This window comes from Ahaetulla prasina, chromosome 5 (genome assembly GCF_028640845.1).
Source record: "Ahaetulla prasina isolate Xishuangbanna chromosome 5, ASM2864084v1, whole genome shotgun sequence".
In the NCBI taxonomy this organism is placed as follows: Eukaryota; Metazoa; Chordata; class Lepidosauria; order Squamata; family Colubridae; genus Ahaetulla; species Ahaetulla prasina.
This window is the reverse complement of record NC_080543.1, coordinates 96,032,604-96,059,425: the sequence shown is the minus strand read 5'-3', so window position 1 is coordinate 96,059,425 and position 26,822 is coordinate 96,032,604. Positions and strand designations below refer to the sequence as shown.

Below are 26,822 nucleotides of genomic sequence, written 5' to 3'. Positions count from 1 at the left end.
CATCTTTCTAACCAACAACCTACGTAAGAGGACTATTGAAGCGTTCAGATCAGACACACATAACTAAATTTTGACAGATATATTTGCATGCTGCACTGCCTTTATTAGGAATTAAATTATCAGAGTAATGTTCATTTATTTTATTTGCAGTTCAGCACTGATTAATTTGCCAAATTTCATAAACTGTACAAGCAATAAAAGGCAGCCAACTATGCTTTACATCATTGTTTCACACCAACCAAATACAGATAGCCAGTTACCTAATTTTTCTATAATAAATTTCTATAGGCACAAAGCAGAAGTGATGAAAAAAAATCAGGGGAAAAGAGGGTATGCATAAATAAAGATTTCTTACATCGAAAAAGTCCAAAAAATCACAAAGTCTGTAAGAGTTTGATTAGGCAAATACTGTAGTACTGATCTTACTAGTATAAAAGTGAAAGCTGAGTTACTTAATAAAAAATTATTTTCTTTTAATTTGGGGATGTGAACTGGAAAGGGCAAACTTTAAAAGTACCCAGTACAAAGTGAAGGGCATTGGGAAAGATGCGCAGGCACATTGGAACCACAGGGACATAAATTGACCACTGTCAAACCAGTGTAAGTTATTTGGTTTCTCATGGAAAACATTTTATCCACATTTTTCCCAGATGTTTGTTAAATCCAACAGCATATTTATTATAAGCTGCTGTTGTTCGTATAATAGGAACTGTGGGCTTTTGCTAATCATTGCTCAAAGTTTGACAGAACCTAGATGATTTCAAATACTTTCTTGAGCTCCACAATAAGTTGCCAGTCAGACTTCTGCATTTCATCTCTAAACCAGTCTTTCAGGGCATCAATGGACTGTCGACTAATCTGTAAGTAGAAAATCAAAATGTTTAACATAACACCCCTACTTATATAGCACAAATCTACATTTCATAAATTTCAGAAACCAAAGTAACATTTTTTGAAAAGTTACACCTTTAAGCACTATAATGATGTTCTCAACCATTTTTAATTTTAATGTCTAGAAGCAAAAAATGATTTTGTATCAAAATTTCTGTAACAGCCTCTCTACTACCACCACCCGCCCCCAATGCTGACATAGCATTCTAAATTCTATCCCATTTCAAAAAAGACCTTTTGTCCTTACATTTTAGTATAATATTCTGAATTTAAAAATGTTTACCTTGCTGACAAGTATATCAGTTGCTTCAAAATGTCGACCATACATTTTCGGTGCTTCACCAGGAATTGGTTCTATTTTTACACAGACTTCTTGACCTTTCTTTGCAACATCTACTTGTTTATGATTTATTTCAATACTTGTAATTATTCCAATATCAATGAACTATAATAAAACATACTTTTTGTTAACATTAAATTTGCAAAACAAGGGCATAAGCAAAATAAATATTCAAAATATAACTTTTTAATAACTTCCCCATATAAAATCTGAAGAGTATGGAAGTTTTTCATTAAACTGTTAGGTGGTACTGTACATATGTGATAGAATATACAATAAGAATTTGGGACTGGAGGCCAACATCTGAGAAAACCCTGGGAAAGCAGCTTTGTACACTGTTTATTTCAAAAGATGTTTTGTCAAATTTAAGATTTCAAACTAGAATAGATAGATAAATAGATAAAATCAATATTCCACAGAAGTCATGATAAAGGACATTTCATCAAAGAATCCAAGTTTCTAATCAACTTAACTGCAACATAGATGGTTGATTTTTTATATATATATAAAAACACCTATTATCAAAATGTATTAAAATAAACTTTAAAAAAAAATTATTATCCAAATAACACTTTTTTTAAAAAAAGATAGAATATCTTTAAAGATACAAAATACTCACATTTTTACTAGGTACACAGATTGGAGTTCCTTGTTTGACCTGACCTGCGTCTACAACGACTCCCATCACTATGGGATCACGAGAATTAAAAATAAATTGAGGAAGTATTTTCATCTTACAAGGGAATACTGCTATATGCCTGGGGGGAAAGGGGAGAGAAAGATGGCAAAGAACTGTTTAAATGTGGTCCGAAAATAAAGCTACATGCACGCAAAAAATATTTATTCACAAGTACTACTACACTGAAAATAATTTAAATCAATAATGCCATATTTACTCCAGCAATTACTAAATCATATAAAAACCCCATAATTGTAAATATTTAATAAAAAATAAATAAACTGATGGTAATGCTAAATGTGCGTGTAATGGCAAGCTTTCCTCAGTAATCATAAAGCACTCTTATCCAGATTTTATATTCATGTGAGATTAGAATTCTGAAACATTTAGCAGTCTATTAACTATAATCTGTTTGGTCATGAATTGCCTGTTTTTATCAAGTAGTAAAGAATATTAAGTCATAAAAATGATATAACGTATCACACTGCCAACTATAGTATTCATTCTGTCACAAGTAGTGACAGTCACTACTCATCACATTTAGTTTAGCAGTTTCTTCAATCCAACAAAATAAATCTATAAACACAAGCAAGGTTCTATGTACAGGTAAACCTCATTTATAGAGCCATAATTGGGACTACCAACTCTATCACTAAGCGAAGCAGTTGCTTGGTGGGAAATCAAGTGACTACAACTGTGCTTTCCTTTTTCCCACTTCCCTGCCCTTTGGAATGTTGATGCCAACATTGGGATAATTACCGGTAATAAGGGAATTAATGTTTCTTTTTACATTCATTGGAGAGGAACAGATAGTCCTCAATTTACAACCACAATTGAGCCCAAAATTTCTGTTGCCAAGACAGTTAAGTTTTGCCCCATTTTACAACCTTTTCTCACCACAATTAAGTGAATCACTGCACTTGTTAAGTTATTAACACTAACTTAAGTGAATCGGACTTCCCCATTGGAAGGGCGCAGAAAATTCTGCCATAGCACCCATCCTTTAGAACACGGGTGTCAAACTCCACCGTGTCACGTGACGTATCATGATGTTTTGCCTTTGCAGAGCCGGGGGTGCGCATGGTCTGAACATGACATATCCAGCCCACGGGCTGCCAGTTTGCTTTAGAACTTCTTTAGAACTTCTTTCAAACAGAGACTATCTTAGACCATGCTGAATTTTTGTAAAACTCAGTTTGGGGCCTGGACTTCCAAATATGGGTGAGAGTCTGTCTCTTGGTTTTACTGATGAGTGTTTCTCGAATGCTCACTTGTTATGTTTTTATTTGTATATTATGTATGTTTTAACAACTGTTTCATTCAACGACTGAGATGCTGGTCCAAATTGTAGTAAAGTGAGGATGTCCTGCATGTTTTTACACTGACATTTTTCAGTTGAAATGAGAACAAAACACTGAACTGATATTCTACAATACTGGTCTTAAAAAATAATTTTATAATTAATACACATGCACACACAATATTTGTATCTATATCTCAGTATGAGAATTCTACTTACTTGAATTCTTCTTGTTTCTGTTTTTTGTAGTCTTGCCTATATTTTGTGAAGGCATCAAATAAATGATATATAATTTCTGCACTGAAGATTCTAACCCCTAAACTATCAGCCATTTCCTGGGCATCTCGTTCAATTCTCACATCAAAAGCCAAGATCACTGCGTACCTTGAAAATAAGAATGACAGTATTAGGGAGCTGCAATTGAAGCCTCTTTAGAAATGCTACAAACATTTTGAAGGAAATACTTACTGTGGATCGTGCTCCAGCATGACTGATGCCTTCATAACATCCTTTTTATGCACAGGTCCTATATTAATTCCAGCATACTGTCAGGAGACAAGAAAAAAAAACACAGCTTGTCATTAATATAAATCCTGCAAGTAATATCTAACAAAATAATGACCAAGAAAATAGAATCTTGGGTCCTTACTGGCACTTCTGAAGTTTTCAGAAATTCAAGTAATGCTTCTAAAGATCCCAGGGTAGATGCTTGGACATAAACCCCTTTTTCTTCTAACTTTATGGCATTCAGTGTCTGCTTCAGTTCATGTATCAATTCATCCTTAAAATAAAAAATGATGCATTTTAGAAAACCTGCTTTTGCTTGTCCAACACTGGAAGTGGCATTATATACTACACGCTTATAAACAATGCATATATCAGAGAGATAGCTTCGTATTTACAAACATACCACTGGAAGCTCAAACTACAGCTTAGATTGACACAGAGAGCTCTATTACCCAGAGCAAAAATTGCTTGTGACCAACCAAGGTCCCATTGTAGCCTGAGAAAGTGGAGCCCCAAATTATTCCATGATAGTGATGCATTTGTGGAAGGTTGGTGAATGTTAAAGAAAAGAAATAGTAACTGTTTTAAGTCTTTAAGTCCTAATTTTACTGGTTAAAATTCCCAAACTTTTTATTTCAGCATAAGAATCAAATCCACAGCTTTTATTTATTTATTTATTTATTTATTTGATTATATTTATATACCGCCCTATCTCCTGAAGGACTTCATTTTAAAAATGAAGAATGTTATGTTTTAGTTTGATTTATTTCTATCTTCTCAAAACACAAGGTTAATTCACAAATACTTGAATTATTATTATATTTTTATCCCATCTTTTTAAATAATAATAAAGCTCAAGTAAATCTCTTCTTTCTTCAGGGCACAATGTAAAGTTCAGTTCTGTAGTAATCAGTTTTCCCCCCGCTTCTTTAATTCCACATTAAATGTTCCAGACTCTAAAACATCCGCAATTATTTTAATTCAATCCTAATTTTACAGAATTGTCCTATTTTTTTTAGCTAATATGTAACTTAAAACTTAGTAGGTTATCCAGATGGCACAACTATATATCTATAAGGCCTTACTTCAATTTACTTCCCAATGATTTGATAACTATATGAGAACAATAATTGCTTCTAATTACATTTCACATCTAAAAAATTAAGTGTCAACAATTGAGAACTGTTACTTTGCTTCAATTTTTAAAAATCTGAAAACTTCCTCATCACTGTAATTTCAAACAACTTATTCCTGATTGTTCTACTTCAGCACAGTTCATACTGGGATTTTCTGGCTGCTGAAACTCCATAGAGATTCTGATGGGGATCATCTGTGCCTTACTTTAAGAACTGGAATTTCATCTTCTTTATAGGCTACAAGCAGGGGCAACCCAGCCAATGTTTTCTCCAGGTCCTTGCCAAGAATCTTTACTCCTTGTGCAGCAATCACTTCTTTGTGTTTTTCATATTGATTCTACACAAACAGGAAGATGAATAGTTATTTTTCTAGTTCTCCAATTTATCATATTTGTTCTAATAACACTAAGAACTGTCAAGAACCATCAAAAACTCTAATCATTTAACTCTATTCACTCATTTATTTAATGTGTATCCTACAATTAATGAAAGTGGAAGGAATTAATATGACAGAGCTGCTCAATGGCATTATCAGAAATTAGAAGACACTTCTTGAACAAAAATAACCATTAAATGTTCCACTTTTTAGACTGAATATTTTCACAAGAAGTACTCTTATGTCCAAATTCTAAGATAATACAATATATATACAAAATAAATATAAAAACTCTTAGGTTAGATTGTACTGCACACCAGCAGTATAATATTGTTCTTTCAGGACATAGTAGAAGCATTAGTTCAACTACACAAAAAAAATTCCAAAATTGATCAAATATGATGACAATAGTGTTCAATTAAACATTAATTTTAGAACATCCCTGCCAGCAAATTTTTAAATTATAGCAAAAGAGAATCAAGGAAAAACGAGAAAAATGACATACAGCAGGTTCAACATTTCATAATATCAGACAATATGACAAAAATTACTTGTAATCTCCTTTTTCAGACTTTATCCTTTAAAAATCTGAATCTGTTATTTTTTGCTAATAGAAATTCAATGGCAAAGAGCATAGATAAGATTAAATACTTTCACCCAGTATGATTGGACACAAAAACATTTCCCTAGCACTGCTTTCACAAATAGCACATTTATTGCAAAGTGTTATTACTGCAAAAATAAGATTAATGTATCTGGAGGAAATGGAAGGGTATATGACCTAGTAACATTATTGAGCAACTTAAAAAGGTCAAGGTTCCCCTCACACATATGTGCTTGTCATTCCTGACTCTAAGGGATGGGCTCATCTCTGTTTCAAAGCCAGCGCTGTCCGTGGTCATGTGGACAGCATGATTAAATGCCAAAGGCGCACAGAACGCGGTTACCTTCCCACCAACGGTGGTCCCTTATTTTTTCTACTTGCATTTTTTACATGCTTTCGAACTGCTAGGTTGGCAGAAGCTGGGACAAGTAACATTACACAGCACTAGGGATTCGAACCGCTGAACTGCCAACCTTTCGTTCGACAAGCTCAGCATCTTAGCCACCACGTCCCATCATTGAACAATTTACACACCATTAATTAATTTCAGGAACATTTTTTCATACGCTGCTTCCTTACCTTCACTCGTAATTCTTTCATGGGAGGTGGGAGCAGAAGGCCTCTTATTTGTGTTACTATGGGACCTTCTACTCCAGGGACAATAATGGTATCACCTTCCTTCAGCCTTCCATTAATCAAAATGACATCTATTGTCGTACCCATTCCAGGAAGTGCTTTGACCTAAAAGACAGAGGAGTATATGTTTTAAATGATCTGCCTCAATCCAGTTTGTTATCTAAACAGCACATCAAAAGATTTCTAGATAAACATTACCTCCATAACCTGTGCTCTCAGCTCTTCACAGTGTGCCAGTCTCTTATTTAACATGGTTTGTGTCAATTCAACAAGAAGAGCAATTAAACTTCCCATACCATCTCCTGTATGAGCAGAGGTAGGAACCAGAGAAACAAATGTGCGGGGATCCTTATTTTCATAGTACAAGGCAGCATTCAAGCCCTAAAACAAGAAGCAGAGCGTTACTAAAGCAAAAGAATGGGGAGAGCTGGGGAAGGAGTGGCTTTATTCTGCCTAGTCAAAACAGAAACTAAAGAAGATGGAAAAATGGAATGCATTATCTAATATCCAGTGCTCTCCTATTCAAGTCATTCATCAGAATAACAGTCTTCTATTTCAATGGTAAAAATGTCTGATGACTCTGTGACTCAAAAGACCTGCAAAAGATCCCATAGCAGGGCAGACTATAGAGGACCAGATGATCTTGCAGATTATTTAAGCCCAAACCTTGTAAATCTTTCACAGCAAAAACAGCAACTTGACTTTGGCTAAGACAGTTAGTATTAATCAGTACAGATATTTCAACCCAGAGGTAATGTGACACCTTTAAGAAGTGCTGCTTCTTAGGGTGATTCATACTGTCATATTGTATTCCAGACCTGCTCTAATTTCTATATCATCTTCAAGGTTTGCCCCTTGAGTAGTTGTCCAAATTACCAAGACATATGTCATCAATGAGTGCACTGGAAAATTATAATCAGAGTATTGATTACTATAAATTACATTACTATAAATATCAAATCTAGATAAGACAAGATGGAACCTTAAATTTAAACCTGAAATACATGTAGACCTTTATAAACAATACTTCTCACAGTACAACATTTCCCTCTCTTGTTCTCCTCAAAAATACTATAGTCAATAGTACAAAAGTATTGACAAATTCAGTAATATTTCATCATGTCTCTTCCCAGCAGAGATCATTCATTGGACAAGTAAGGGTGTCTCCCTATCAAATTCAGGTCTGAAAGTTGGATTGGAAAGGATCTTGATAATTGAGCCACAGTGCCACTGTCTGCATCAAATTTGTTAAATCACTATAAGGTACCAATCTATAATTGTAAATTGTCCTGTCTAAGCCTGACTTCTTAGATTCAGCCAACCATTCCTATATATACCTCATCTGTTCTCACTTTCCTTCTTTCTATCAACCATTTGATTGTAATTTTGTTTGACTGCAAATGGTTAATGCGTTTGGGCTAGTTTTAACTACAGGGTGCAAAGCATACTCAAGAAGATTAACATTTTTTTAAAACCAAATTGATACTCACCTGCTGGGCAAATTCTACTATGATGGCCTTAGCACGTTCCTCAAATTCATCCTTTGTGTTTTTTTTCTGTTTCTTCAAAGTGACAGCTACATCTGTATCCGGACTCTTTTTCCAGTCATACAATCTATCAATCTAAAGAAGACAGAATTCACCACTATTTAATCTTGCATTATTCAGGCAGATCTATGAAGTAAATACTATTTGTATGTATGGAAATAAGCAAGCAAATAAACTATATGGTAATCAACATGTTCATACTCTGGGTCTTCATTTTAAACGTATTCTCTTACATCACATACAGTCCCCTATTCTTTCATTAAAATAAGTTGATTTTTCCAAACAACTGAATGCTAAAAGTCCTTCTTGCAGAAAAAAATTGAGGATTATTTCTACACTAGAGTTTCAAATACAGTTATTGGCCCTTTGTGCAAATGTCCTTAAGAACCAATCATTTAAAGCAGGGGTGTCAAACTTGATTTCACTGAGGGCCATTATCAGGGTTGTATTTGACCTCGGGGGAGGGGGGGCAGAGTTGTGTGGCCAGGGTGGGCGTGGCCAGATCAACATCACTCTTGTCAGGGGTGCCTGTGGTGGCCCAAGCACTCTGCCAGCGAAAACAGGCCCTTGAGCTCCGTTTTCGTCCGCCAAGGCCTCTGTTATAGGAGGCCACAGCAGCTGAAAAGAGAGCTCGAGAGACCGTTTTCGCTGGGAAAAGCACTGTGGCCCAGTCCTTCACTGTTTCCAGGGTGGCCCCATGGGCCAGATCTAAATACCCCACGGGCTGGATCCGGTCCCTCGGTCTTGAGTTTGACACCCCTGATTTACAGATTTAATTCCACTGAATTAAATCTACTTACTTCGATATAAGTATTTGTCATTCTTCTCATTCTCAAACACACAGAGGTATTCCGGACACAGAGGTCCTCTAGTCCAACCCCCCTGCCTAGACAGGAAATCCTATACTATTTCAGACAAAGGGAGCGAAGCATTCCTTTGCAAAAGTATTCTTAAGCCGATATTCATTTAGTACAATCAAATATTAATCTTTCATGTGCAGAAGGCTACAGTATGAATTCAGTTCCATCTACACTTCCAAAAGGAACAAAATATTTATAGCTATGTTCACCTAAATTATTAAATGCTAATAAATTATTTTATTTTCAGATAAATATAAGTACAGTAAACCCTTGATTTGATTAAGCTTCTATGCATGAGGAAAGAGTACAATCTAGATTGTCCACCTCCTAGTCTAATACTTCAACCACTGCAGCTATTTTGGTATGTAAAGCATAAGCATTGATTATTGATGTGTGAAGCACAACAAAGAAGATAATAGTTACCATATTCTGCTTACAGACTTCTCAAGAAAATCCAACTACGCTCGCGTAGGAAAAAGTCACTGAGCTACATAGGCATTTAAATACAAAAGGGCTTTTCTTAAGAAAAAAATCCATAAGAAAACTGCTGGTTTCCTCCACTGTGCTAAATTATGCTTTAACAGTCACAATAAATGTGACTGTTAAATAAATAAATAAATTTAAATAAATAAACCTTTAAATAAATTTAAAGGTCACAATAAATGATTTCGCACATCCATAATCAATGCTTTACAGACTAAAATAGCTTAGTTCATGCAACATACAAAACCAAAATAGAATACATCATAGAATACAACCCATTCAATGAAAAGGGACCTTACCTTGTTAAGTGCAACTATAAAGGGACATTTTTTGGATTTCAGCAGATTTATAGATTCAATTGTCTGAGGTTCCAAACCATGCATGATGTCTACTACAAGAATTGCAATATCACATAGTGAGCTTCCACGATTTCTAAGATTGCTGCAAATTAAAAGGATATTGTCAACATACCAGAAAAAAGAATGACCTGTAGTTTACCAAAGAATAAATAATGCTTATTCTTAACACAAATTCTATTAAGTAGAAAGATTACAATATTGATTAATCTATGCCTAATAGGTACGAGACAGTACACCACTTAAAATACATAATTAGTTTCTGCTTCTGCAACTGTTTTTAACATTATATATTACAAAATGTAACCCCAAAATGATATAAATAATCAGCTGTTACCTAAAAGACTCGTGTCCTGGAGTATCAATGATCAGCATTCCTGGAATCTTGACTGTCTCTCTGTCGAACTATCATCGCAAAGTATTAATTAACTTGATATTTAGGCAAACCCAATTTTTATAACAGTTTCATGCTTGATGACATTTACTGCAAATGTCCAATCCCAATCCCGTTTGAAGGTACATTAATATTTTAACTGTTAATATACGTTAACAATCAATTGAGTAACTTTCAATTATTAAATGCAAGTGTTTTTAAGATAATAAGTTAAGATGCTTTTATTGCTAAGTGCAGCAACAAAATTATTGTGAGCTCCATCTTTGTGACATCTGCAAAATTACAAATGAATAACACAATAGGCATAAAAATCTCCATAAGGTAAGCAATTCAATTCTATGTAAGTATCAGGAAGGCCAATATTGCAGCTATATTTTATTGTATTCATGCAAATGTAGAATATTTCAGTCAACTGAAATAGTCCTCTGAACATGGAACAAGTAAACAGAAACCTAAAAGTATTCACCATTGACACTGATAATGATCACAGGACAAGTTAATACTATTATGTGAAATGCACATAATGGGCTGAAAGGCTCCTACTTACAGTTTTCACCATCTTTGCTTGTTCATTAATGGCTTCAAGAGGAACATTAGTTGCCCCAATCTGCTGAGTAATGCCACCTGCCTCACTGTCTTGCACATGAGTATGACGAAGCTATATGAAATATACCAGAATTATTATTATATAGTGTGAAATAGTTCCCAACTACTACAAATGTTCAATTTAAGTAAAAATCAATGGTTTGTTTGCTAGCTACTGCTATACCTGTGCTTACCTTATCGAGGATTTTTGTTTTTCCTGTGTCTACATGCCCCAACACACAGATAACAGGTGCTCGTAATTTTTCAGTATTTGCATTTTTATTATTTTCAATTCGACGTTTCTAAAATTAAAAACAGAGAGTAAGTTTTACTCACTCATTAAGAATAAAGAACAAAGTGAAATGCAAATAAGTCAAATTTGAGAATTCAAATGTTTTCAAGACCAATGCAATATTCCCAATGTTTATTAGCTTTCGTTTTAAAATAAACCTCAAGAGTTATAGGCTAGTTGACATTATAACCAAATATTTATATTTAATTACATACTATAATTCTGTATCAAAAGGGAATAATTCTGGCTGAAATTCAGAGCCCTCTCCAATCCATGGGGGAAAGCCAAAAAATTGTATTTGTGAAAATGTTTAATTAAATACCCCAATTCGACGTTTAGCTTTATCATATGAACGTTCTTCTTTAGTGCGATCATCATCCGAATCAGACTCTGAATCTGAACTTATTTCTTTGTTTAGTTTTTTTTCTACAGATTGTTTTGCAGTAGCTTGTGGGTCTGATTCCTTTTCATCTGAAGTTTTCTCTTCTTCGCTTCCTTCGCTTTCTCCCTCTTCATATTCTTCACTCTCTTCCATATCGTCATCTTCCTCTTCATCCTCATCTTCATCATCTTCATTTTGTTCTTTGACTTCAATATGGACAGTTTTTCTCTCTGATGAAAAAATAAAAGTTATTTAATATGATTCTAATTTGGCTCACCCAACTCTGCCCTGCTCAGGTATTATAGGTAATGCTGCATATCACTAAGAATTCTTTTGAGGTTTGCAACATATAAAATATGTAATGAATAGATACACTGCAGACTCATTCTGCCTGACCTGCCACATATACAAAGGGGTAACAGTGTATCAAAAAGTCAAGAGACATTTTATTCTCTTCTCGGTTATATTCCCACTACAGAAGATCTTGTTGAGAACAGAAATATGGCCCTTCTCTCAATCACTAGCCCTTCTCACCCAGTTAGACAGCTAGGTAATTTTTACAAATTATTACACAACTAAATATTAACAGAAAAACAAGCAACATAAACAAAGTGAAGCAAAGTGCACTGAAGTTTAAAATATATATACAGTTTAATCTTTAATCTTTTTTACACTGCTTGCTTTATTTTCTCTTACTAGAAAAAAAACCAAGGCTCTAATGAAAACAAACAAAAGTCTTACATTCCTTGTAAGATTCTGTTCCTTTTTCAAAAAGAAATTACCCTTTTCTCTTTCTTCATCACTGGCCATAGCTTCCCAGTCATCTAATCCTCCTTCTTCAGGTTCTTCCTCTTTTTCTTCTGAAACTAAACAATAATAGATTTTCTATGCAACAAAATTTACTTCATAGTTTACTAGGCATTAAACTAATTTGTTACTGACTGAATGTACCCATTTGACCATTTTTCACAAAGATCATAGAGTAGTCTCACACACAGATTAATTTAAGGAAATTAAATTAAGGTTTCTCAAAGAGCTGATTATGATATATATAATGAAAGACTGAATGCCCAATTTAGAACTAACCTGGTTCAACTTGAATATTAATCTCCTCTTTTTCAGGTACAACTGTTTCTGCAGCTTCTTCCACTGGGGATGCCAATTCTGTAATTTCTAAAAAATGCAATTTAAAATTATTAGTTATGACTATTTAAATGCAGGTCATTGTTCAAGAAAAAGCTCCTACATACTTACATTACATTCTTCAATTTGCTTAAAAAATATTTTTACTTCTAGGAGACCGAATAACTACAGTCTCTAAGGGAAGTCCATTTGACAGATGATCTACTATTTCCTACAGATTTCCCTACACTATAGGCACAGTAAATTATAATTCCTATGACCTCTGTAGTAATAATATATCCATTTGATCAACTACTTTATGCATTAATGGCCAGTGCAGGATGCAACAATGAAAATAAATACCTGTAGGTTTATAAAAGTTTTAATAACGCAAATAACAAAGAAATAGCATCTTAATTATTAAGACTATAAATCGTTATGTCAATTCAAGTTATAAATCAGAAACATAATTCTACACAAAATTGATCAAACTTTTTTAAAAGGCATAGAACGCTTCCTTGCTTTTGGTGCATGGCTAAATTATATTTATTATCCTGTGAAATTCCTATTTATTCTGATACAAGCACATAGTAAACAAAGAATGTTTTACTCTTACATGACATATCTTTTTCTTTTCAATTTATCTAACATGAAAGCAGAAAAGGAATGAATCATCATTTTGTACAAATCTATTTGGTACATCTCAGATTCTTGCATTAATATTTTAAAAATCAGTCAAGAATTTATAGAATCATAGAACGATAAGGGTAGGATGGAAGAGACCTTGGAGATTATTTAGTTCAATCCCCCACCTGGTGCAGGAATTCATTAACAGAACATCTCGTGTTTAAACACTTTGTGCAAAAGAGGTTCTCCCAAAGGATCTTTCCCTGGACAGCATAACCCACTAAAGACTATCCTTTGCTCTATAAAGATGTATCAAAGGAAATATCTTGAAGCACAAAAAGTAGTGACTGAAATGATTTAATCTTTTATTGATTTTTTAACCTGTTTCTGTGTCTACAGTTATCCATAAACAAAATTATCACCTTCTTTGTTTTCTTGCTGTTGTTGCTTTTTTTTCTTTTTATCTTCATATATAGGTCTTTTTTTTGGTATTGAATCTTTGGATGGCACCTCCACACCTGCACATTAAACAAAAAAAAATCTTCAAATCAACATTTGATGACAAGGGACTGAATTTTGAAATTAACAAACTAGGATAAAATTGGAGAAAAACCTCTTAACCAAAATATAGTATATTAGTATATATAGTATAGTATATATAGCATAAGATTTAGGACTTTTAACATGGATCAGTTAGTCTGCTAGTGATTTGATTTTATACTGCTGTTTCTATTACTGAATAATAAATATTATTAATATTTACAGCCTACATTCAGTGGAAAAAATACAGAAAACTATAGTTAGTAACAGTAATTTCTAATCTGTATGTTAAGAGAAGTAGAGCTAAAAAAAAAAGATGACCTGAATGGTAACAAAGAGCTATACACAGTGTAAGCCAAGAATACTTTGGCTTATTAAAATAAAATAGGATTGTTTAAACAAAACAACAGATACACATTTACAATTGTACAACTTGATCTTAAACAGATTTTGTCTGTAATAAATATTCACTTAATTCATTGGAGGCCATTCTGAAGTAAGAGCATAGAATTGTGATACTTTCAGTAAATACTTTATACAATGCAAATAAGAATTGCAAAACCACAGCATTTCCATTAAAATGTCCCTGTGCTATCCTGACAAACATACCCTAATAAAACATATATAATATTTTATCCTGAACAGGATGAAAATTAGAAAATTAATATAAAGAGCAATCCTTACCCTGTGCTTGCAGCAACTTAAGAGTGACCTCTGCCCTGGCTTTGGATTCCCTTTGAGATTTGGTTAGAAGTTTTCCTTCCTTCTTCAAACGTTCTTTTCTTTCTTTTTCTTTTTGTTTTTTCCTTTCCTTTTTTTCTTGTTCCAAGCGTTCCTACAAAAATCAAGTTTTAGCTACTTTATGACTTTCAGTGCACGTGGTTGGAACTTGGCGTGCAAGAATGATAAGGCAGCAATGCTGCACACATTCATTTGGGAGTCTCATTTAGATTTCCCTCTAAGTAAATGTATATAGTATTGCATTACAAATATACTAACATGTAATTCAATAACACATAAAAATCAGAATTAGCTATACCCATAGCTTAATGATTTTCAATACAGAAAAAAAAATTATGGCAAGGGATTCTGAGTATTTTTGCCTTTCAAAGCCAATTACATATAGAGACAAATTATCTTCTCAGTCTAGGAAAAGATATAATACCTCTTCTTTGCGTTTGGCTTCTAGCTCTTCAAGTTGTCTGATACGCTCCTCCTCTTCTCTCTTTGCTCTTTCCTCCTCTTCTTTCAGTTTAGCCAAGGCTTCTTGCATTGCTTTAACTGTGGCCTTACTGGGACCTTTTTTTTTCTCTTTTTCCTTTTCATCTTTCTCTCCTTTCTTTTTCTTTTTATCTTTATCCTTTTTCTTTTTCTCACCTTCATTATCATTGACTAAAAAAGAAAGTTAACTATTGAAGCACAAGACATAATTATGTATCAAAAGAACTTAAAAAGTAACAAAAGTTAGACACACTTAAACTCTTGGTATTTTTTCTCTCCCACATTTTACTCATGATAACCTTCAAAACTGTCGAGCATTAAAAGATACTTGAGGGGAGCCATTTTTTATGAAAAGAGCCTTCCCAGATACCTTATTAGATGAAAAGAAAAAGCATTTGCTTTTAGTTCATTTTACGTATCAGTGAATAAACTATGAAATCAGCAACATGGCAGTATTCAATTAATTTTAACCACAGAATTGGTTTAAAGAAAAAAGGTCACTGATGAGTTAAGAATGAGTCCAAACTATCATGAGTGCCATTCATTATGTTACATTGAAGTTACATTGCTGAAACCTGCAAAACTTTAATAGCGAAAAATTAATTATAAATGCTCTTCTTCCTAAATATGTCTTTCACAAGCAAATTCTGAGTGTACATATAAAACATTTTTCGGCATATTACAAGATTAGAGAAAAATACTTAAATAGTCTCCTCTGAGACACTTTTTTCACTCCTTACGTTTATTGAGAAACTAAGTATATATTTTTTAAAAAATCTGCTTCTCACATATTTCTCAAATGTTACTAACCTTCTGCTGCTTCTGGAGTCTCTCCCTTTTCCACAGTGGCAGATGTTGACAACTGATCAGTTGCAGTTCCTTTGTCTGTCTTCTTCAGCTTTGACTGTTCTTTATTAGCTTCCAAGTCTTCTTTTTCCTTCTGCTTCCTTAGTTTAGCCTTCTCCTCTTCCCGTTTTTTCTTTTCTCGTTCTTTTTTTTCTGCCTTCTTCTGAGCCACAGTTTTGATTTTAAATGAAGAGTCATCCATGTCATCACCACTTTCAGTCTCAGCCACTAGTTTTGCCTTCTGATTTTTCTTCTGCCCCTTTTTTGCCTGTGAGCCTTCATCCAATTCATCTTCACTCTCACCAGAGGACAGAAGTTGTGCACACTCTTTGCTCTTCTTCACAATGCCAGCTTCATCTTCTTCAGAAAATTCGTGTTTATTACCTGATTTCTGAACTTTTCCTTTCCTTTTTTTCCAATCAAAATCATCATCATCATCACTCTCGGAAAGTACTTCTTTCTTGGGTTTGAGGGACTTTTTAGATTTTTTTTCTTTGTCCTCCATTTCTTCACTGCCATCTTCCTCCTCTAAGCTAACCTTTTTATTCTTGGCTTTCTTCTTTTTATCTTGTTTTGACAGGCCAAATTCTTCGTTTTCATTCTCTACCTGATAAAAAATTGTGATGTCATAAATTGAAAATAATAATAGAAACCTGTAAAAAACAAACAAAACACCTCTCAAAAATATATTTTCCTCTATTTGGTTGGGAACGATGGGAAAAGAAATCTGAACAAATGCTTCAGATGGTACGTAAAATAAAATCTTGTTCAAAAAGTGTAGCAAAGTTGTACAATAAATAGTACTTTTTGCTGAAGATCTTGCATGTGTAAGTGTTTTTTTTTCATGCGGCAAAGGAACCTTCAAGCACAGCACTGCATATGTGAACTTTTTTTCTGCCTGGACTGTATTCAATTGCTCCTGAAAGGATATTTCTTTGGAATATAATTTGATAAGTCTTAAATCAGTAAAATTATTAGACTGTTCTCCCTTTTCCTGGTACTGTTGTCTTGTACAATGTGATAAAAATTCAGTTTCTGTAACGCACCTGATTAAGTTCATATTTGTGAGAAGGGAACGTAGTTGCAGAGAGAGGGGAGAAAGGAGAGGTAAATTAAACCCATCAGTAGCAGTACCAGAGTGGGTTAGGAGGGGTGGGGCAGGACAACCTTAGCAGTGGTCCCCAAAGGGAATGAGGGCAAGAAGGCACACACTTTGTAGAGCCAGACCCAAGATCACAACAACAACAGGACATACGATTGGTATAAGGAAAGATATGGGGAGAGAGCAGCAAAGCATGTTAAGTCCATGAGTTAAATAGGGGCAGATAGAAGAATTGTAGAATTGGGTCTAAAGCCAGTGGCAGCAGGATTGAAGGCCGGATGGCCTGTGGTCAAGATGGAACACAGCAGGGCAGGAAAACCCTTGAGATAATTGCCCTGTGAGGGAAGCAGGAGCTACACAGATTCCATGGCTGGAAAGACATAGGGAAGAACATGACAATGCTGACCTCTAGGCCAATAGCAGCAAGATCTGGAAATAGTCTCAGGAGACTTTGGACAGGATGGTGGGCAGCTGGGCAACAATAGTCTGAGGCAAGTATTATAGAAGAGAGCACTGACACCTGAGGCTTGTAAAAACCCTTCCATTTGCAAAGCTGGACTGCTGTCAGAACTTGGACCAAACTGACTGGATAGGCCAGCAGCTATACTGTTGTATAAACTTTCAAAGGTTGGCAGGAAATAACAGCTGCCTGATAAGGTGAATGGCAGCACAGAGCTCTGCTTTACAATATCATCCTTTGGCATCTTCCTGCTTCACCACCTTCTCCTTCTCACTGGTGGCCTTGATTGCATCAAGTTCTGCCACCAACTCTGCAGAACACCCACTTGTCTCCTATCAGTCCCACAACCTGTGAAGCTCCAAGCCCCCTCAGAAAAGAGTTGCCCAGTCAACTTAGTGCACCTTTCTTGACAGGAGCCTTCTTCCTGGTCATTTTTTTTTTTTGCTTGGCACACCTATCCCGGTTCAAGCCCCTTAAGCCAATAACCTGTTCATCAGAGCATTTCTTTGCTCTTTTCAGCAGTTGTAGCCCATGTCTGGGGGTCTTTTAGGAGAGTCAGCATGTCATGGATGACGATCTGGGTAGGTTTTTTTTCCCCCAAGCCCTGCATTCCTGAGGCATGATTAGGTACAATTGCTGAGCATGAGCATAGACAAGAGCTACCATTAAAAAATACATTGCAAGACAGGGGATGCGGCTGAGTTTCCTCCTTCAGGGTGCCATATTTGCACTAGCCAGGCAATGCATACTCAGACCTACTTCTCAGGAACAGAACACCTAAAGGTCCATACAGGACTACTGTGCGCCCTGGCAACTTGGCACTGTACCAAATTCTGACAAGGCTACAATTTTGCAGGCAAAATTGCAAAGGGGATAAAGAATGGAATAAGGATGTCATTTATGCTAAACTGATAATTGCCATACTCAGTAATCCTAAAAAAAGGTTTTATTGGCACCTTCAAATGAATTCATCTAACTTCATTCATCATTAATTCACTGGAAATCAAGGAAGCAAAGTAAATGCAGATGATACATTATGCTTCAAAGATCAATAGTCAAATATTTCCTTTCCTAATAGTGTTAGATTAAAATATAACTTTGGTTACTCTATAAATATATCACAGTTTACACTAATATTGATTTTGACAAGTAAAGGGAATTGAGATTTAGGTTGTATTCTGATACTTTTGTGTGTCTAGTTATATGGACTGTAAGCAACTTTCCCACTGGTGAATGCTCCCTCCAACAACCAGCTGTGCTTTAGAAGCACAGCCCCAACCTCAAAACCAGCTAGCGAATTAATGTGCTGGAACTAGCCAGATGAATACCTGGTAGGCAGAATTCCCCCCCCCTTTTCCCTCAAAAAACTAAGGTGTGTCTTATACTCCAGTGTGTCTTATACTCCGAAAAATACGGTATGCAATCCTGAAGGGAAAAATTACTAATAACTTAGAACAATGGAATGCTGATATGCATGAACTGTCAACAGCCTTTTTGTTTTTGTTTTACAAAAAAAGCCCTTTGAGCAATCTGGTCAAATGCTTTGGAGCTGTTTGAGTCACAAGATAACTTTTGACACTACTTTCCAGGCAGATGGGTAAATTTCAGTATCAAATTATTATAGTGTTCCATGTGAATTAATCTGACACAAAGACATACAATGTTTTAAAACTTTGAGCACCAGTTTTGCAGGATTTTTACCTTTGCTACAACTGGTTCTTTTTCAACGCCCCCACCTTGTGTTTCTAGAGACAGCTCTTCCAACTCTTTCAGGATATCATCTTCACTGCAATGAGAATGATATTACTTAGAATGTGTTTAAATATTAGGAAAACAGAAGTCAATAATTGGATAAGTCTGATAGCAGAATCAAAGAGTTGAGAGGGACCTTGGAAATCCTCTGGTACAACCTTCTACTCAAGCAGATGACCTTATACCAGTGATAACTAACCTTTCTGCCACCGTATGCCAAAAGTGGGGGGAGCGCAGGGGGGTCACGCACGTGTATGACCCGACCCCCGCGCATGTGGGCCCCCCCATGCCCTTCCCGCTTTTGGCACATGATGGCATGGTGGGCCTGGTAGGCCTATTTTTCGCTCTCCCCAGGCTCCAGAGGTTTTCTTGGAGCTTGGGGAGGGTGAAAACGGCCTTCCCCACCCCCCAGAGGCTGTCCGGAGGCTGGAAATGGCCTGTTTCCCAACTTCCGGTGGGCCTGGAAGGCCTGAAAATCAGCTGGCCGGCACGCACATATGTGCTGGAGCTGAGCTAGGGCAATGCTCGCGTGCCCACAGAAACGGCTCCATGTGCCACCTGTGGCACGCATGCTATAGGTTTGCCATCATGGCCCTATACCTGTTGTGCCTTGCCCGCCCTCCTCTCCTCAGCTGGGCCCCTCCCATCTCCTGCTATTTGAGTCAGAGTCTGATAATGAAGATGAACGGCCTGGCATGCCTCCAGCCCCCAGCCCTGGCACTATGCCCGGACAGAATGTCAGGAATGAGCAAACAAACCTCCCTTCTACAGCGTGTGAGCATGAAGCCAGCCACGTGCTAGAATTGCCGGCAGCAGATCAGGAGGATGGAAAGTCACAGTGGACGGATCCCCGCTTCCGGAGAATGGAGAGGTGACGTCAGCAAAAGGAAGGGAGGGGCAGGCCTGGATAAGTGCTGAATCATGGAGCCACACCCCATGGCCTATAAAAAAGACCAGCTTGAGTCAAGCAATTTGAGTCAAGCAAAGTCTCATCTGGTTTGCTGAAGTCACACCTTGGATTCCTGCCTTCCCTGAGAACTCTGTCAGGAATTTGGCAAAGCTGCAGAGGCTTCGTGGCCACGCTTGATACAGACGTCCCAGACCCGGCCGTCGGAGGGGGAGGGGACACGACAATACCATTTCAGACAAATGGTGTTTAAAATAGTGCTGTTCAGCAGTCTAAATCATAACATTCCTTCTCTTTCATCTTCTTGAAACTGCCCAAAAGATTTTAAGGGAAAGAGAGATATAGGAGAGGGTGAACTCTACAGGATATTATACCCTGCTATATTTTATTTTCCAAATTTAAATGTACCACATAAACATACAGCAAGTTAATGTATCTATGAGATTCTCATGTTCCTTCATCTGGAAAACTAAGAAAATTAGAGTAGTGCACCAGTACTGTTTCTCATATAATAGTTGGGCAGTGAAACTAAAGGGAAAATGATAGTTTGATAGCCAATAGCACACAGATGAATAGGGAAGACAAGGCACTTTGTCTTGGCTGAACAATTCAGTAGGATGCTATCAAAACATTTCCGCAAAGACGCTGCTGATGGTGAAAGTGTCAATAAAACTACAGGGATGAAAGACTAGATTTGGTCTCTATCATCCATATCACAATTCTCTTTCGGTTATCATTAAATGCACTTTTATAAGCCTTGACTCCAAATATAGCTTTTTATTCCCCATCTCCAAAGCATGCTACAAGGATATTCACAAAGTCTGATTCCATGCATCTAATCTAATTTGTATCAGAACTATGAAGGACACATTTTGAACTTACTCATAATCCTGTTTTTTCTTTTCTTTTTTCTTCTTGCCTTTAGATTTTTGAGGCTCCTGTTCCTTGGCAGCACCTGCACCCTCTATTTCAGCAGCAAGGGCATCAAGATCTATATCATCTTTGGCACTATAATAGACCAAAAAAAAAAAAATCATGTGAAATATATCTGATACAGAAGTTCAAATTTATACTTTCCAATACTAGCATTTTAAAGAAAACTTGTGCCTGAGTCTGAAAAACTTTTTTTTAATAATTACAGTATATCACGGAAGTGAGTATACTCCCTCACATTTTGTAAATATTTAAATATATCTTTTCATGTGACAACACTGAAGAAATGACATTTGGCTACAATGTAAAGTAGTGAGTGTACAGCTTGTATAACAGTGTAAATGTACTGTCCCCTTAAAATACACAATGCAACACACAGCCATTAATATCTAAACTGGTAGCAACAAAAGTGAGTACACCCCTAAGTGATAATGTCCAAATGGGGCCCAAAGTGTCAATATTTTGTGTGGCCACCATTATTTTCCCGCACTGCTTCAACCCTCTTGGGCATAGACTTCAACAGAGATTCACAGGTTGCCACTGGAGTTCTCTTCCATTCCTCCATGCCGATGTCATGGAGCTGGTGGATGTTAAGAGACCTTGTGTACCTCCACCTTCTGTTTCAGGATGCCCCACAGATGCTCAATAGGGTTTAGGTCTGGAGACATACTTGGCCAGTCCATCACCTTTACCCTCAGCTTCTTTAGCAAGACAGTGGTCATTTTGGAGGTGTGTTTGGGGTCGTTATCATGTTGGAATACTGCCCTGTGGCCCAGTCTCCGAAGAGAGGGGATCATACTCTGCTTCAGTATGTCACAGTACATGTTGGCATTCATGGTTCCCTCAATGAACTGTAGCTTCCCAGTGCCAGCAGCACTCATGCAGCCCGACCATGACATTCCCACCACGCTTGATTGTAGGCAAGACACCCTTGTCTTTGTACTCTTCACCTGGTTGCCACCACACACACTTGACACCATCTGAACCAAATAAGTTTATCTTGGTCTCATCGGACCACAGGACATGGTTCCAGAAATCCATGTCCTTAGTCTGCTTGTCTGCAGCAAACTGTTTGCGGGCTTTCTTGTGCATCATCTTTAGAAGAGGCTTCCTTCTGGGACGACAGCCCTGCAAACCAATTTGATGCAGTGTGCGGCATATGGTCTGAGCACTGACAGGTTGACCCCCCACCCCACCCCTTCAACCACTGCAGCAATACTGGCAGCACTCATACATCTATTTCCCAAAACCAACCTCTAAATATGACGCTGAGCACGGGCACTCAACTTCTTTGGTCGACCATGGTGAGGCCTGTTCTGAGTGGATCCTGTCCTGTTAAACCGCTGTATGGTCTTGGCCACTGTTCTGCAGCCCAGTTTCAGGGTCTTGCCAATCTTCTTATAGCTTAGGCCATCTTTATGTAGAACAACAATTCGTTTTTTCAAATCCTCAGAGTTCATTGCCATGAGGTGCCATGTTGAACTTCCAGTGACCAGTATGAGAGTGAGAGCGATAACATGAGGGGTGAAATCCAGCAGGTTCTGACAGGTTCTGGAGAACCACTAGTGGAAACTTTGCGCAGTTCAGAGAACCGGTAGTGGAAATTTTGAGCAGTTCAGAGAACTGCAAATACCACCTCTGCCTGGCCCCAGAGTGGAGTGGGAATGGAGATTTTGCAATAGCCTCCCCCCAGGAGTGGGGAGGGAATGGGGATTTTGCAGTATCCTTCCCCCGGAGTGAGGTGGGAATGGGGATTTTGCAGTATCCTTCCCCTGTCACACCCACCGAGCCACACCGTGCCCACCAAGCTATGCCCACAGAGCCGGTAGTAAAAATATTTGGATTTCACCACTGGATAACACCAAATTTAACATATCTGCTCCCCCTTCACACCTGACAAATACCACTAACGAGTCACATGATACCAGGGAGGGAAAACAGCTACTTGGGCCCTATTTGGACATTATCACTTGGGGTGTATTCACTTTTGTTGCCAGCAGTTTAGACATTAATGGCTGTGTGTTGCATTATTTTGAGGGGACAGCACATTTACAGTTATACAAGCTGTATACTCACTACTTTACATTGTAGCCAAGTTTTATTTCTTCAGTGTTGTCACATGAAACGATATACTTAAATATTTACAAAATGTGAGGGGGTGTACTCACTTCTGTAATATATTGTATTGCAGTATTGCAGTTCTATTCAAGAGGTCCAAATCTAGTACACTATACTTCAGGATTGCAATTTTACCTGTGGGGCACCGTTTATATTTATAAAAGCAAAGAAAAATCTAGCCAAGAAGTGTTTAGCTTAGTAAGATTGGATATCTGCAGCTTAAAATAAAGGCTCCTTTGAGACTCCTGATAATTTTGTGGACAATCTATATACAACAGCAGCAACAACATAGTTTTTTTCCAGAGTGCTTTTTTGTTTTTCCAGACCAAGGCCTTCTGGTGGCCTTTCAAATACTAAACAAAACAAACTGCTTAGCTTCTCAAGATTAGCCAAAGTCACTTAGTTATTGCAATGTATAAAATCACATTTTATACTTCTACTCTTTCTCCACTAACATGGTTAAAAATTATCACAAGAATCTTCTCTAATAGGTATTTGCATTAGAAAAATACAGTCTACACCAGAATGTGTATCATTTATCTTTCTCAGATAAATATAATAACATAAAAATGTTTGAAATAATTCTAATATAAGTCCTTATATTTACGAAAGTTCAACAGTGTAATGAGACAATAACTGAAGATAAACTGGGAAGTTTGTTCTAAGATAATAAATCATTCTACCTGAAATTCCTTGTCTGCTTTTGAAATACAACATATATTCTCTCCCCCCCCCCAAAAAAAACCCCACACTCTAAATGCTTCAAAATCAAAGTTAGGAAGAGTCAGTCTGAAAAAACTTTAGCATATACATCCAATAAAACAGGGAGATAAAAGAACAACATGTGTTTGTACCAATTTCATCATCAAAGCCAGGCATCTTTCCCAATATCATAAATTTAATTAAAGTTACAATTTCTTGAGGTAAACAGTAAAATATTCTGACATTTCTTTAGTAAAAATGTCATTTCTTTCTGTAGTTTAGAAAATCTGATTAAAACCACACTTCTTGCATTAAAAATTACTACATATATCTCTGTCTCTCAATTTTCCTATAAAATATTTATATTTAGGGAGAATATGTTATCTCCAAGAAAAATAAAACCACTTTCAATATTTCAACAGTTCTTTGAAGCTGCCAGTTCTTTAACATTGTTTCTTACAAATGAGGTTATTATCAATATTAAAATGTGAGCAAGAAAAAATGGTATATGCCATATGGATTTCATTAAAAACTCAAGCCAAGAAAAATATTTAAAAAGTGATATTAAAAATAAAATCTGTAAACTCCATTCTTAAATAAAGAGACATTTAAATTAAAAAGGAGGGAAAAAGGGACAAGAGGGACGGAATAAAAGGAAGACTGTAGTTAAAAAGCTGCCATATTTTGCTGTAGTTAAGGATATAAATATGAATATATAATTAAGAGTTAAAGATAATCCAGAATATTTTTTAAAAAAATCAACTTTTAATAGGAATTTAGAGGTGAGATGTGTTTTAGACTCCCTGTGGTAATGAAATGATTTTCAGTGTCAGTTGATCATTTTAGATTTCTTTTCTCAAGCACTATTTCAAGTTCAAGTTAGTATTTCTCTGTGCTGGTGAACCTCTTTGGTGTAATCTGAGAAAGCCACAATGATTCTCTTTATCTTCTCACTCTATTGCATACATGGACCTTCAAGTCAATGCCGACTTCTGACAAGTTCCTGGACAAGTCACTGTAGTTTTCTTGGCAAGTTTTTGAAAGTGGTTTGCCATTGCCTGCTTCCAAGGCTGAAACAGTGACTAGCCTAAAGTCACCAAGACTGACCCAAAGTCCCCGGTGCTCAAGGCAGAATTAGAACTCATAGTTCTCATAGTTTCTAGCCTGTGCCTTAACCACTACACCAAACTGGCTCTCACTTCAGTCTTACCTGAACAATTTAAGTGTTCTATAAAAATTCATTCCTTACAGGAAAACTGAGGCTGAGTATATATCACAAAAAAATAAACTGGAATGTAATGAGCCCTCAAATTGATACATTTCATGCAAAACTGAAACCATCTGATTAGGGCTTCCATGAAGTTCTTGTCAAATGATCTAGCAACAGATTCCAGGGGCCTTATTTTGCCCTGTTAAATCTTAATAGCATTTAGCAAATTAATTAGAATTAGAATGGTTAACTGCATAACATTTTCAATCTAAACTGAACTGACAGTATTAATAGTCTTTACATCATCTCTGATCTTCAGGAGAATGGTATTGCATCTTTCTCAAAAGTCTTGCTGAGTTTTCTTTGATGCCATAAAGGCCAGGGCTCTCTAGTAATTGTATAGTTCTGATTCTGACAGTAACAATTAAAGTAGCAATTAAACACATACCAAGATTTTAAAAAACTGTATGGGTAGCCATCTCTGTCCTACTTTCTTTTTAGGATTAAAATGACTGAGACAAAACATCACTTTACTCAACAGATTTTGAAAAACACAGGGCTTTGTCCCATTATTATATGCTCTTCTTATATTTTCCTGTGTATTAGCTTCTTCTGTTTCAAGTGTGATGCTTGCATATGTAACCACAGTAAGCTATTCCATCAGCATTTACATCACATTCTACATGTTTAGAATAACCAACTGATTCTTACCATGTTATTTTACAGAGCTAGTAGGATTCAATATTTAATTTCAAGACTGGTAAAATCCATGGCTAGTAGTTAATTATCACTAATGATCATGCAGAAATAGGCATAGGGAATTTATCTGTGCTCTAAATGTTGGAGGTTCCAACAATTACAAGAAACCAGGCATGTAGGAAACTCTGATGAGAAATGCAGCAAGCCAGGGGTCAATAGTACAGAAAGGTGAGGCAGAAAGCCTCTTCTTTCACAAGAACCCCAACACCAAAACTCTTAGTTGTTCATACCACTGTACTCTTCTTGAAACAAAGGCCATTTCGACCAGAAAGGTCTCCCTAACATAGACAACTTAAGAAAATTCACACAATTTCATTTAGAAGTAAATTGTAATTATCTTCAACAAATAGTGTTAACAAGGAATTGTTTGGTCTCGTTTAGCTTGTTTATCAGTAACTTTTCCACGTCAGCTTTGAGCTAAAAAGTCAAGCATATATCTGGAAGCACAGGGCTTTAGTTCCCCCAAATTTGACAAGGTTTTTAAATAAGTCTAGCTCTCCTAACTGGAAAAGCGACTGCACCCATAAGTCACACGGTGGAGTCGAGCAGAAAAGCACATACACCTAAAATAATTGCGAAGGGAACATGACTAACAGCGCCTGTTAATGAATAGGCAAACAAGTACCGGACGAGTCCTCATAAGTAAGCAGTCCAGCCATGAAAGTCCCACAAAGGTCGAGATATACGAATTCGGACGGCCCCCTTGTCCCCTCCCCCGTCCCAGGTCTTTCACACGCGAGGAGAGGAGACACGCGAGCCTCTGGCCCGAACTGTCACGTCCTCCGAGTGAGAGAGGAGCTGCCTCACTTTCCCTCACTGAGGAAGGGGCGTCCCTCCTGCCTCAGCGTGGAGAAAAAGAAACGCAGGGCTGGCTAGCTCTGGGCCGGCAGCCACCGACTATTCCCGCTCCCCGCCCACCCAGGCCACGTCCACGGCTCTGGGTACCTGTCTTCGCTCTTGTTTTTCTGTTTTTTGCCCATGGTTGCAACCGCCTCTCCAAGCCTGGCTCTCTCGCTCGCTCTCCTTGCTCAGGGCCCAGCCAGCCGCCTCCACACGCGAGAGGGCATATGGTGAGAGGCCAACGCGAACCCTCCACTCGGCAGCGACCGACGATGCGCGCAGGCGCCTCACCTCTGGCCCCCGGCACGCGGCAGG

At 36.9% G+C, this 26,822-nt stretch overlaps 1 protein-coding gene across 2 annotated transcripts; it reads right to left on the bottom strand.

Moving 5' to 3' along the window:
* Positions 1–125: 125 nt before the first annotated feature.
* On the bottom strand, positions 126–26,790 carry EIF5B (eukaryotic translation initiation factor 5B). Of its 2 annotated transcripts, none has more exons than XM_058186648.1 (24): positions 26,613–26,790; positions 20,828–20,953; positions 18,988–19,072; positions 15,689–16,331; positions 14,823–15,049; positions 14,342–14,492; positions 13,540–13,635; positions 12,455–12,541; positions 12,151–12,234; positions 11,309–11,598; positions 10,889–10,996; positions 10,657–10,767; positions 10,053–10,120; positions 9,659–9,800; positions 7,960–8,091; positions 6,668–6,850; positions 6,413–6,574; positions 5,059–5,190; positions 3,860–3,991; positions 3,679–3,755; positions 3,430–3,594; positions 1,851–1,989; positions 1,175–1,336; positions 126–858 (listed from the first exon to the last, which is right to left on the bottom strand). In XM_058186648.1, exons 1-24 carry the CDS (start codon positions 26,645–26,647, stop codon positions 751–753), a joined length of 3,645 nt encoding a protein of 1,214 aa, XP_058042631.1. In that variant the 5' UTR covers positions 26,648–26,790; the 3' UTR covers positions 126–750. The 2 variants fall into 2 exon arrangements, with proteins under 2 accessions (XP_058042631.1, XP_058042633.1); XM_058186650.1 differs by having other exon boundaries at positions 12,151–12,228.
* Positions 26,791–26,822: the final 32 nt, after the last annotated feature.